Below are 12,143 nucleotides of genomic sequence, written 5' to 3'. Positions count from 1 at the left end.
CTCCTCAGATCCCCATTCTCCGTCCCCTCAACACTATCGTTCTAAACACAGACATCCTACCCCCGACAACTCATCCATCATGTCCGACAAGAAGGGCGGTTCAATTCCCTTTTCCGTCACCTTGACGGCCGGTAACTTCTTCCCTTTGAGATCCCAGGCGTGCACTGGTGTCTGTGCGTAGATGCTGATCTTTGCTCTTCGCGGTGCACAGGCGCGATTGCGGGTATCTCGGAGGTGAGCTCGTGTTCCTGTGAATTGTAGCAAGCAGTGGTCGTTCTCCTGTGACTGACTCGGGAATAGATTCTCACGATGTCAGTTCCTTACGGTTCCCTGCAGATTCCTGCCAATTGTGGAACCCACAACTACCCATGATTCCGACACTGACATGCGATCCTGCAATCTAGGTACCCATTGGACGTCGTGAAGACCCGCGTGTAAGTGTCACCCTCGAGGATCCGATCCGGAAGCGCACACGACACACACTCTGACCCATGGTATGTGCGCCTACAGACAGCTCCAAGATCACACCGCGGTCGGCAACGATAGGTACAATGGCATGGTCGACTGCTTCAAGAAGATCATTAAGCAGGAAGGGTTAGTTGTTTACCCCACCATATTAGCGGGCCCGCGTGCGCAGAGGGTCTAATGCAGGTTTTAGGTTCGCGCGCCTGTACCGTGGCATTTCGGCACCCATCATGATGGAGGCTCCCAAGAGGTACGAGAACCTTGGTCTTCCCCCACACCGGCCGTAGTTTAATCGCGCGTGCGAGTGTGCAGGGCTACCAAGTTCGCCGCGAATGATAAGTGGGGCGAGATCTACCGCAACGCTTTCGGCACCACCCAGCAGACCCAGGCCCTCTCTGTCCTCACCGGTGCTACCGCCGGTGCCACCGAGTCCTTCGTCGTCGTCCCCTTCGAGCTGATCAAGATCCGCCTACAAGATAAGGCCTCGGCTAGCAAGTACAACGGCATGTTCGATGTTCTCAAGAAGATCATCAAGAACGAGGGTGTGTTGGCTCTGTACAACGGTCTCGAGAGCACGATGTGGAGGCACGTCACATGGAACGCTGGTTACTTTGGGTGCATTCACCAGATCAGGTCACTGCTGCCCAAGCAGGAGACCAAGCGGGGACAGATGACGAACGACTTCATTGCTGGTGCCATCGGTGGTACAGTTGGAACGCTTGTCAACACTCCGTATGTCAACCCTGACCCTCACGTATACGGCATCCTAATGTAGAGCAGTTTCGACGTCGTCAAGTCGCGGATCCAGAACACTACCCGTGTCAAGGGTGTGATTCCCAAGTATAACTGGACCGTGCCGTCGGTGTTGTTGGTGGCGAAAGAGGAGGGATTCGCTGCTCTCTACAAGGGTTTCATCCCCAAGGTGCTCCGTCTCGGACCCGGAGGAGGAATCCTGTTGGTTGTTTTCAACACGGTCGTCGATTACTGGAAGGCGATGGGTGACGCCTAAGTCTTGACGTGTAGATGTTTTCTTTCGGCTGGGCTGTACGGAGAATAGACACTTAGATACCTGTGTGCGTGGTGGAGCTAGATTTCTTCTCGGAATATAGACATGAATTTAAGCATATTTCTGGTATTATGTAACCCCTCCGATTCGAAGAAACGACCATTATTGCTCATCCTGCCGTGGCCTGACATTCCGCTGCGCATCGAGCTCCGTTACATGATCCCTCATGACTCCTGTTATTAGCTCCCTCAGCTCGCGCTGTGTCTCCTCGCTCTCAAAGTCGCCGCGCTGCGCCAACTCGTCGATCCTCCGCCGCAGCTCGTCGTCCACCGGAAGACTTAAATCCTCGGCCAGATCCATCGTAGTATAGCTGACCTGTACATTCTCCGGCGGCGGTGGCGTCGGCGTTGACGACAGGACGCCATTCTCTCCATCCGCGGCGGTGGCAGGCATCTTCTCCCGCAGGTACGCTGCCACCAGCGGCAGCTGGCCATCGTCTTCTATCGATTCCGCCGCCTGTTTCGCACTCTTATCAGCCGCCCTCCCTCCCCCTCTCCCCTCGAGAAAGAAGACCCACAGTCAAACCCGCATGATTCCTATGCGCGACATCAGCGCCGAGCTCTTCGACGAGGCACCGCGCGGTCTCGACAGTCTCGGCGACGAACAGCGGCGTGTCCCCGTCGTCGTCAGAAAGGTTCACGTTCCCGCCGTGGCTGCGCACCAGTGACCGCAGGAGGGATACGTGGTTGTAGGACGCGGCGGCGTGGAGGGGCGTGTCTACACTCCGTTAGTTTGCGGTGGGGGATGTGGGGGGTGGTGGGGAGGTGGGGATGTGGGGAGGGAAGTGGGGAGGTGGTGAGGTGGTGAGTGACAACTCACAGCCGTTCTCGTCTTTGCGGTTAACGATCGTGGGGTCCGCCGCGATGAATTGACCTACGCTCACTATGTCGCCGTCGGAGGCGGCGATCCAGATGTTTGCCGAGGGCATTGGGTGGTACTGTGGTAGGGTGCTGCGGGAGGTGGGATGGGAGGCGCGAGGCGGAGGCGTGCTTGAGCCTTGGTGGGGCGGATATTTTTTTAGGCTTACACTGAACTAGAAGTTGCCCCGCCATCTTCAGGGTAAATACTAGTAGTTACCGCGTGCGCCGTGCGCACGCTGCATAGGGTTTAGTTAGTGCGCTTGGAGCTTGGAACTTGGCTTCCGCCGCTAGTCACGAGTGATTCACTGTTGCAGTAGCAATTGCAGTTGCAGTTGGCGATTGACTGTTGCGCCGTCCACCGATGACATGCCAACGATGCAGCCTCACAATGCCTATTCTAGGTCTGCCGACTGACTGAATTTTCGAAGTTCATCACTCAGTTAAGTACAATGCCCAATTTGTTCACCGAAACTCCAACCAGCAACCAGTGGTTAACCCAAGGGATCACTCAGGAATCTGGGATCAACTGGCCTTAGATATCACGCAAGATGGTGCAGTTATGTTGAAGCTCCTCAACCAAGCTCTGAGTGAGAGGTCGAAGGTGCGGCGACAAGTACCAGCGTTATGTCGCTATCACTCGGGTCTTGCTATTGCGGAGCCGGGTGTTAGAATAGCAGTATGGTAGTAGTGATCATCTCAGGCTTCAAAGATGATTTCCCTCATGCCTACCGTAGGTACCGTATCTGGAGGATGTTCACATCCTCCCACTCGATAGTTGACCACGATAACTAGAGTAAGCGAAGCGAGAGTCCCCGAGAGGAACGAAACCCCCAATTCAGTCCCTCCCGTCAATCGCACATAGGTAGGCGGTATTCACACCCGTAGATACAGAGCTTCACCTGCCCAACCCAAGCCCACTGTTGGAAGCGCAGACCACCGACCAACAAAGCCCCAGCCGCAGCTCATCCTGCCCTCTGGCGACGAACGTCTGAGGTTCGGCGTTCAGCGTTCTCCTCGCTTCGTTAGCTGGGCGCGGGAGATCTGCGCGTCCCGTGCCCACTACATAACCACTCTAGGGATGTGTAGGTAACTAAACAGGAAATCGGCGTGAGTGAGTGCCTCTCTAGAGACTCTCTCCTCCAGGCTCTATGGCCACTTCAATAGAGTATGGTAGAGTATACATCATCTGCACGGATTCGAGGGGGAGTTGCAGAGCCTTATGGGTAGGTGGGAAATGATTATGTACAATACACCACAACTATGCGCGGCGGGGGCGAGCATGTATCGTGTGTAATCAACTGGAAACCTCGAGCCTCCGGGGACGGGGACGAGGACGGAGACGAGGACTGCCGCGCACGTGGTGGGGGGAGGGGGGTTGCGGTAGTTACTTTACACGCCAGCCAGCTGGATCCAGACTTCGGAGGTTGTCCTAGAACGGGACCGCCTAGGTATTATCCCTAGGTTTACGGCACCCAAGCTGGTGGTACGCTACTCTCCACATTGCAAATTGTTCCACACTTATATACAGGCAGTGTAGGTCGGTTTCGGGATCTGGACGGATTACTCGCCGAGTAGTTGGTTATGGCGAAAGTCTGATTGGCTGGTTGAGATATTTCTCTCTTCACTGCAAACCGCTCCACTGCTCCACTGCAAACGGCAAACAGCCAGTCCAGAAAACACCGAAACGTACTGCCGACAAACATATCCGGAGGTATGATATGTAGGAAGTATGTACGCAACGGACGATGATGATCTAACGATCCATCGCAGAAGGCTTTGAGAGCTGTAGGATGGGCCCGGGATGCGTAGGCAAATAGAGTAAGTTGGTGAAGTGGGTGCTTTGGTAGGTATGATTTGGTAGGTATGAAGGTGTGTTATATAGCAGCGCACCAGCATCTGGGATTGTTACCGAACAGGCACCGTTGTTCCAACCCTACCTTTATACTCTCAAGAGGTTTAATACCTATAATGGCAGTCCCTGCGGGCCTGTACAGACGGTGCAGTATGTATGTGTGTATTGCCCATATATGATTGCCTTACCTACTGTAGATGGCCTTGAGGACATGGGTGGAAGGGCCCGGGGGAGGGGCGGGGCGGATACATGGCTATGCGATTACACCCCAGAGTACCGGTACCGTATGTACAGTGAGTACATGGCATCGCGCGCGGAGGTTCAAGGCCGTGCGGCGAATTCGAATCTCCGCCCGCACCGGTTAAGTAAGATCGAGTACCCGCGCAAGTACCCACCCAGGTAAGTATTTCTTACTTAGGCCCTGTTCGCGCACACCATTATCTCATTATGTGGATGTGCCAAGCCTTTAGCGCGACATAATGCTTTTAGCATTATGTCGATTCGGCGCACAGACTTCTGAACTAGACATTGCGACGCCACATCTACTGCAGGTGCTACATAGAAGCTAGCCAGTAAGAGTAGCGAGCGGAAGTGAACCATCATGTAATACGTGTCCTCAGCCTCAAATGCAATGGAAAAATGGCTGGGAGTCTCGCGGATTTACTCAGTCATTCCTACTTGGTGACTGGAGTCATTCCTGCTCGTTGACTAGAGTCATTTCTCCACTTACTAGAGTCATTCTTTCAATGACTGTAACTGTGTGAGTTGATTGACTCTTGCAATGCTTCCCGGATGACACTTGTAATAAAACCCATCGCTTCCATAGTCTTCAGCTTCCAGAAGTTCCAAATCCTGCCGAGGAATCAAGTTTCCTGCCGAGTCAGCAGTAAACACTTTTCCGATCTCTTCAATATTTTTTTTTGCTGTTCCAATTGTTGAATTATCGTGGTGATGGTAGTGGTTGAGGTTGAGGTTGGAGACTCCCCCCCTTTTTTTATTGTGGCGCAGCCCAACTTGACATAATGGGTGAGATATTGGGTTGTAGCGAACACTCAAATTATGAGTGGAAAAATGGTTTTCAAATTTATGTGGTAGCAGGATGAGATAATGGGTGCGCGAATAGGGCCTTACTCACTCTAGTGTAGTACTCAACTTACTCACATACATTGAACTGCACTGCACGGCACGGCGCACGCTCAACTACCGCCTCGTTTCGTCCGTCTGTCGGCTAACCCCTTCGGAGAACCCTACCTCCAGTACGTCGACATCAGCACTACTTGTTAACTATCACTCCCGTGAAGAAACCCCTACATAGATACAAACATACCTAGATCTCGGCCCAGCGGGCGGCTAATGGGACATATCGTAGGAGGAGGGGAGACGCAAGCGGCACTCGTATGTATGATTTTTATGATTTGTATGTTTGTACGCATCGTACCTACTTGGGCAGAGCAAGATAGGCAGCCCTAAGCACAGGACCGTACTGCTTACATAGATATAAACGGAGCTTTTGTGAGCGCCTTTACGATGCGTTTCCCCCCGGTGTGATTGATCCCGGCTGCGGAGTGGCTCAGTATGTAGTGTACTCTGAGGCTTGAGCAGACGGCATCTCATCGCTTCCGATGCCTGTCTCGCAGATGTTCCGGATCTTCTCGAATCTTGAGTGTTCTTCGTGAATCTGAGTGACCGACTATCTACCTGCATATTTTCCGTTTCGTCAGCCCTATCTACCGTACCATGAACCCGCTTTTTTCTCTCTTCCTTTCAGTTCGATCATACTTGAATCCAGCCCAACTACTTATCCAGACCATGACGGCGTACGATGCCCACATTCCCTCCGTTTCTATCCAACCCATCAAGCCGCGCAGCCCGATACCGGCTCCTCGCCGAGTACTAGCGCATGATTGCATCTTCCGCAGCTCCGAATAAGCGATGCTGCCCCTCCTCCCCCTGGGCCCTGGGGGGCTCAAGGGAAACCATGTCCTCGTCTCGTCTCGGGTTCCAGCTAGTCAGCATGTAGATATCTAGCTAACTAGCTGTGTCGGGCCGTCAGTTACTGCTGCTTGCTTCTGCTGCTGCAGGCGTGACACTGCTCGTGCATAAAGAAAGTGCCACGGACCTCTTTATACCCACCTACACCATGGTCCATCACCGAAAACTGAAAACTGAGAACCGAAAATTGAGAACCGAGAACCTACCTGGCCAGATGAGAGGATAGATAGGGGCCACTGTTTGTGTGCAATGTGATTTCTCGTCCTCACCGTTGAGGCCGGAGAGGATCTCTCGAGTCTCCAGGCCGCTTGTGTTCTCTCCTTCCGGCGGAAAGTGTTCGCCAAGTAACGTCGGGAAGATCAGCAACGTATGGATTTCCGTAGCAGTGGGACTGTGAGACAGCCCCGCCGCTATGTATCGGCAGTTGCAGACCGCTAACTATCCAACTATCGGCCAGCATCGGCATCCCTATCGAAATGCTGATCGGAGAAGCGGCGATGGAGAATCGATGGAGTACCGGTATGTACTTATGTTGCAGATATGTATGCACAGATGTGCGCACTCTTACAGTAGAGAAAGAGAGTTACTTGGTTACTTCACGGACATTCGTGAAAGGATGGTTGTCGTTGTTGTTGGGAACAGATAATGTTGGGATGCCTGCGATGCGGGAAGGGTGATGATGGTGATGATGCGCTGACAGGGTCTCACAAGTCATCAAGTCCCCCTTCCCCTTCCCCTTCTCCCTTCCCCCCTTCCCTTTTCTTCGGCATCTGCCGTCTGTATCTACATAAGAATACAATTCGTGTCGCGAATTGTGAATTCTTTTTTTCTCTTTCTTTCTTTCTGATGGCCAGGCCATGGATGGCTGGCACCGGGTAATTTATTTTAGAGTACCGATCGCTTGCCGCTCTTCGCCCCAAGTTGACCTGTCTGGTCTTGTCTGCCTGCTTGCTGCTTGCCTGCTGGCATGGCCGGAATTCTTGCCACCGCTTGGTAGGAGGTACTCTATTCTCGGTATCGCCTTTGCTCGTACTCGAAGAGTAGGAGGAGGAAGAGGAGGCGGCCGCCACCTATGAGGTTGAATCCCGTATAACTAGAACTGTGTCAATTCGCCTCCTCTCCCTCCCATCCCGCCCCCTCTGTGGGTCGGTCCTCCTTGTGATAACTATTCCCTCCGTTAATCGATCAAATTCAACATACTCTACATCCCTCCCTCTCCGTCCTTCCGCCGTGACACTTGGCCCCTCCAATTGCAACTGCCACTGCACTGCACTGAAACTTCAAATTCTCCTTCCACATACCGGGCCACCTCAACGCCAAAAAACCAACATAAGGCCAAGTCTCCGCTTGGGTTGACTGGCTCGGCCTCGAGTCCGCGAGTCCAAAGTGCCGAACTACATACCATACTCCTACCAACCTATAGCTTTGTTAACCCCCCAAGTGGCTCTCTAGAGTGCATAATCTGGTCAGCCCTCTCTGGGCCCCATCCCGTCGCCGCTGCCCTCCGACGCCGATCGTTCTGTGTGTCGCTGTCTTTCCTTGTGACCCCCCCTCCCACCCCCCGAATCGAAAAAAAAGTCCATATCCACCCCCGTAGATACATAACTCTCTACTCTACCTACCTACACCTCTTCCCGTGCTCTACAGTGCGAAGTAGTTACAGACCTACCTCCCCTGCAACGCCTCTCAAACCCGTCATTTTTCTTTTCCCTTCTCTCTCTACTTAAACCTAATGCCTCGAAACTCACCGTAAAAGTTCCATATGGTACGCGAAAAACGTCGTCGAACCGTCGCCCTTGGGCTCCGTAGCATTCGTTCCCTATCGCCACCCTCGAACCCTTTGAAAGCTGACTCGCTTGCGCTTCTCCGTAGTTTTGGACTCTGATTTCTCCTCTGAGGCACACGTCCCAGCCACCGCGACTTGCTGCCACATCGCCGCTGCGGATTCTCTTCGAAAAGCATGGCGCCAATATCTCGCGGCATCCCACTCTCTACATCGTTCTGTCGGTCACTCTGTCGGTCATTTTCTGCTATCCGTCGCTGTTTCTGTACTTCAATAGTGCTCCCGGTCCCTCTTCCGTCACCCATCATGTCTGGACGTCGGCAACGCCGTTCCTCTACCCTTCCGTGCCGCCGGATATAGGCATCAAGCAGGCATGGATCCAAGGCTCCTACATGGAGGCCTTGACGCACGATGTGTTGAAGGAGGGACTCAGGATCCAGCAGGCGCTGCTGCCGGATGCGGACTGTGCAGCGTTGCCGCGCCGGGAATACGAGAGCGACTACAACTACGACGACTTCGTCACGGGGATCCCCATCGTGGACGACGAAGAGCGGATACCCACCAGCATGTTCTTTCATTCGCCTCTGCTCTACTGGAACTGCTCGCTCGAGGCGGTCGAGAACGATCGCCGGATCCTCAAAACCGTGAACGATGGAATTGCGCTGCGATCGTCGGCTCAGATCACGCTCCGATGGGCCTCCGTCTTCGCCGGGAAACACTTTTCGCACCAGAAGCTTATTGCCGCCGATGCTTTGGTGATCAGCATGTTCTATCACCTCAACTCGACCGCCGGAGAAGAGTGGGACCGGCGAGCCGCAAAACTTATCCGCGAAGTAAAAGATCATGGAAGATACCGGGTTTACGGACAGGATTTCCAGAGCACGTTGTATGAGGTAGGAGGCTGAGCCCGAGAGGGAGGAGGGGGGAGGGTGGGGTGGGGGTGTCCGTGAACTTTCTTTGACGTTGATATATGATAGTTCCGATTCCAACCCATCTCGATAATCGAAATGCTCTCTCTATCCGGGTGTTACTTGGCTGCAGCCGTATACTTGGCCGTGTCTTTGCGCCGGTTGAGGGCTGTGAAGTCTCGAATCGGTCTGGTCATCACAGCTCTCACTCAGGTATGGCTGGTCCTGCGGATCCCCCCCAATATTCCAGTCTCTGACGGGAGCGCTTCAGATTTGCACATCGATCATGTCGAGCTTCACAATTCTGGCGATGCTCAAAGTCCCGGTTTCACATGTTCCCAGGTAAGCTCGGATTTGGTGCCCGGGGAAGCTACGTGGCGCTGACGGAATACACAGGGAGGTATTTCCGTTCATAGTAATCGTGATTGGGCTGGAGAATATGTTCCGTCTAATCAATGCGGTACTCGCGACTCCGGCGGAGCAACCTTCGACCAAGAGGATATCCAGCGCTCTAGGAGAGGTCGGCTTCCTTTCGTTCGTCGCTGTGGCTACTGATGTTGGCTTCCTGTCCCTTATCGCTGTGATTTCGGTACCTGCCGTCCGAGAGTTTTGTGCATTCGCCGGTATTGCTTTGATAATGGACTTCGTTTGGCACAATACCTTTTTCCTTGCGGTCCTGAGTGTCGACGTGCAGCGTATGGAGCTGCAGGACTCGCTGGATAGATTGATGAGCCTGAACTCCAACGAAGACAACAATGACTTCCAAGGGCTCGACAAGACCGATCGGAATCCAAGCCCTGTCGCGGATTTCTTGTTTAGGGGCGGGTCGCCATTGAGCACCCGGATTGCTGGGTCAGCCATTGTAAGTAAAGCTTTTGGTATCCCAGACCCCCGTCCAGACTTTTGTTTTTCTCACAATTCGGTAGATGATTTGTTTCGCGGTGGCCTTGAACATTCATTTCCTCGACAACCAACACCCATTGGTATCGCTAATGATGTTTATCGACATGCTACGACATCCCAACAGGTTCTCTCAGTGTAACGTCACCCATGACATGCCGCTCAACGTCGCAAGGACCCCGACCGCATGGCTCAGCAAACAGGATGAATACACAGGGATGGAGCTTATACGAGCCGCCAAACACATGCGAGCGGCTATGCCCGACGCCTTCAGAATCATAGCAAAGGCATACAGCCCAATATTCTTCGAATTGGCAGGTTCCGATCGTGCTCAGACGCCAGATAAGATGCCTAACATCATCAGCACCATAGACATCGATGTCCTCAAGGAACACCTGGTCCTCTTTGGATTGACTTTGCTCGTCGTGGTGACCGGTGTCACTCTGCTGATGAACCATTTCCTGTCAAGGGAGCTGCCAGAGGAAGCCGTAGTGCCCAAGGAGAACGAGGGATCGCTGCTGAAATGCCGAACTCTGATCGAGGGCCATTCGCTCGATGTGGCTGTACTTGCGGCCTCGCCTCGCGGCATACTGGTGTCTGTTGGTCTGGATAGGCGGATCGTTGTGTGGAAGCTCAAGGGGAATCAACAACCGTGCTTGAAGGATGTCATCCGGCCGACTTGCGCGGAACACGTCTTGTGGCCGATCATCGGTGTTGCGCTCGATGAGAAGGGAGAGTGGCTAGCGATTGCGCCCAAATGCGGGAAAGTCTCGTTCTACCAAGTTGAGAAGTCGACTCTCTATCGATCGCTGGACGTGGATCTGCAAGGCCATCAGCCTAGCGCCTTCTTCTTCGCGCCCCGGAATCTCAACGATGAGCAAAACCACGGACCGCGGCTTGTCGTTTTGCGGAGCGATGGCTGCTTGTTCGAGGTCTACGTCAAGACCAAGGAGATTGTCCGGCATCAAATCTGTGAAGGAGTTGTGGTTTCATCATCTCATGGAGTCTTTACTCCGAGATTGCCGCTCAGGATTGTTACTGCATGTCAGAGGGGACGCATATTTGTCACGGCAAAGTCGCAAGGGGACTGGTATACCGAGCAGTTGGACCTCATGTCTCCGCCGTTTACATCGCCCTCTATGGAGCCCGGTGAGCCATGCACCATATTGCCTCTCTCGTCGCTGGGAATGGTGATCAGCTCCCGGTCCTGCAATGTTGAGCTGGTGGATATCCTTTCTGGTAAGTTGACTTGTTTTTCTCCTCTCCCGTTTCTTTAAGTCTAGTCTCTAATGTTGACATTCAATAGGCGGCATCATTCGCTCCTTTCAAACCGGTCAGTTCAAGCCTGGCTCCCTCAGGGCGTTTCACGCAAAACAGCGCACGTGCCTCTACTGCGGATGTCCCTCTGTCCTCTCTTTCTCCATTGCATACAGCGAACGGGAATCAGGCATGTTCATGATGCACACGTTTACGTCTTCTCGGGGGAAAATGCGAGACATCTGCCTCCGAGCCGAACGCGATCGACGAGAACGCAAATGCACCGGTTTCGAAAGCGTAATAGAGACTACCCATTGGCTCGACAATGTCGAAGGCTGGGAACCCACCTCGTTGAACATGGTTGCCGGTGTTCGTCGTCGCGAGGTGCCCCTGGACGACCAAAGCTCGGATGATTACGAGTCGCCGACGCACTGCGGATCCAGTTTGAGGCGGCGGAAGCAGCTGGAGAAGAAGAATCTGCGGTGTGACGACGAGGAGGATGAGTGGGAGGCCTGGACTATGGACTCTTGCGGTGTCGTCACTTCGTATCCATTGCACGACAGTACGGATCCGGACAGCCGTGGTGACGGGTTGCTCGTCAGCCGGGCCGGGCCAGTAACAAAATTGGGGCAGCGGAGTGTGGCCGTGGGATTCGGAAACAACATCAAGCTGCTGCTGCTTGGCATGGAGCGGTACGAGGACGAAGATGGCGGAGACCCATATCATGATATCGCGCGAAGACCAAAGGGGCATCGGTTGCGATGAGGGGATCGAGGTGATACCTGTAGAATTTGTTTTACGGTTTTTTTTCTCTCCTCTTCTGTTTTGGAATTTTGAGCATGGATACTAGTAGATATTGTTGACGGTCTTTTTTCGTTTCGGGTTGGGTGTTTTTTTGCAGTTTGTTCGGTTTCCATCTTCATTTGGGGGCGGACGGGTGGGGAGGCCGGTCTGGAGTTTCAGGTGTTGGATCTTTTTTGTATCGTTCTGAGTATTATCATCTCAGCATCGACATTTTTGGAATATTTTGAGCGTAGCAAACCGTCACGGACCACAGCAA

The 12,143-nt window shown here is 53.4% G+C and overlaps 3 protein-coding genes across 3 annotated transcripts; 2 read left to right on the top strand and 1 right to left on the bottom strand.

Annotated features, from left to right (window-relative positions):
* Positions 1-411: 411 nt before the first annotated feature.
* On the top strand, positions 412-1,590 carry BZA05DRAFT_390150 (mitochondrial 2-oxodicarboxylate transporter). The gene is made up of 4 exons (XM_051482859.1): positions 412-594; positions 659-715; positions 778-1,197; positions 1,246-1,590. Exons 1-4 carry the CDS (start codon positions 497-499, stop codon positions 1,472-1,474), a joined length of 804 nt encoding a protein of 267 aa, XP_051342168.1. The 5' UTR covers positions 412-496; the 3' UTR covers positions 1,475-1,590.
* BZA05DRAFT_429043 (uncharacterized protein) lies at positions 1,591-2,547 on the bottom strand. The gene is made up of 3 exons (XM_051486115.1): positions 2,351-2,547; positions 2,049-2,248; positions 1,591-1,987 (listed from the first exon to the last, which is right to left on the bottom strand). The coding sequence occupies exons 1-3, from the start codon at positions 2,457-2,459 to the stop codon at positions 1,634-1,636; spliced, it is 663 nt and encodes a 220-aa protein (XP_051342167.1). The 5' UTR covers positions 2,460-2,547; the 3' UTR covers positions 1,591-1,633.
* A 6,037-nt stretch (positions 2,548-8,584) lies between these two features.
* On the top strand, positions 8,585-11,848 carry BZA05DRAFT_333127 (sterol-sensing domain of SREBP cleavage-activation-domain-containing protein; the record flags this gene model as incomplete). The annotated part of the gene is made up of 6 exons (XM_051480674.1): positions 8,585-8,911; positions 8,996-9,139; positions 9,198-9,268; positions 9,323-9,788; positions 9,853-11,065; positions 11,133-11,848. The coding sequence occupies 6 exons, from the start codon at positions 8,585-8,587 to the stop codon at positions 11,846-11,848; spliced, it is 2,937 nt and encodes a 978-aa protein (XP_051342166.1).
* Between the last annotated feature and the right edge of the window lie 295 nt (positions 11,849-12,143).

This window comes from Tricharina praecox (genome assembly GCF_024521635.1).
Source record: "Tricharina praecox strain CBS 144465 chromosome Unknown BZA05scaffold_5, whole genome shotgun sequence".
NCBI lineage: Eukaryota > Fungi > Ascomycota > Pezizomycetes > Pezizales > Pyronemataceae > Tricharina > Tricharina praecox.
This window is presented reverse-complemented; position numbering and strand designations above follow the sequence as displayed.

Coding starts and splice junctions, on each gene's coding strand:
- BZA05DRAFT_390150 (XM_051482859.1), top strand. CDS start 497: ATGTGCGCCTACAGACAGCTCCAAGATCACACCGCGGTCGGCAACGAT. Junction 595..658: donor AAGATCATTAAGCAGGAAGG/GTTAGTTGTTTA, acceptor TGCAGGTTTTAG/GTTCGCGCGCCTGTACCGTG. Junction 716..777: donor ATGATGGAGGCTCCCAAGAG/GTACGAGAACCT, acceptor GCGAGTGTGCAG/GGCTACCAAGTTCGCCGCGA.
- BZA05DRAFT_429043 (XM_051486115.1), bottom strand. CDS start 2,459: ATGCCCTCGGCAAACATCTGGATCGCCGCCTCCGACGGCGACATAGTG. Junction 2,249..2,350: donor CCGCAAAGACGAGAACGGCT/GTGAGTTGTCAC, acceptor AACGGAGTGTAG/ACACGCCCCTCCACGCCGCC. Junction 1,988..2,048: donor GGAATCATGCGGGTTTGACT/GTGGGTCTTCTT, acceptor AGTGCGAAACAG/GCGGCGGAATCGATAGAAGA.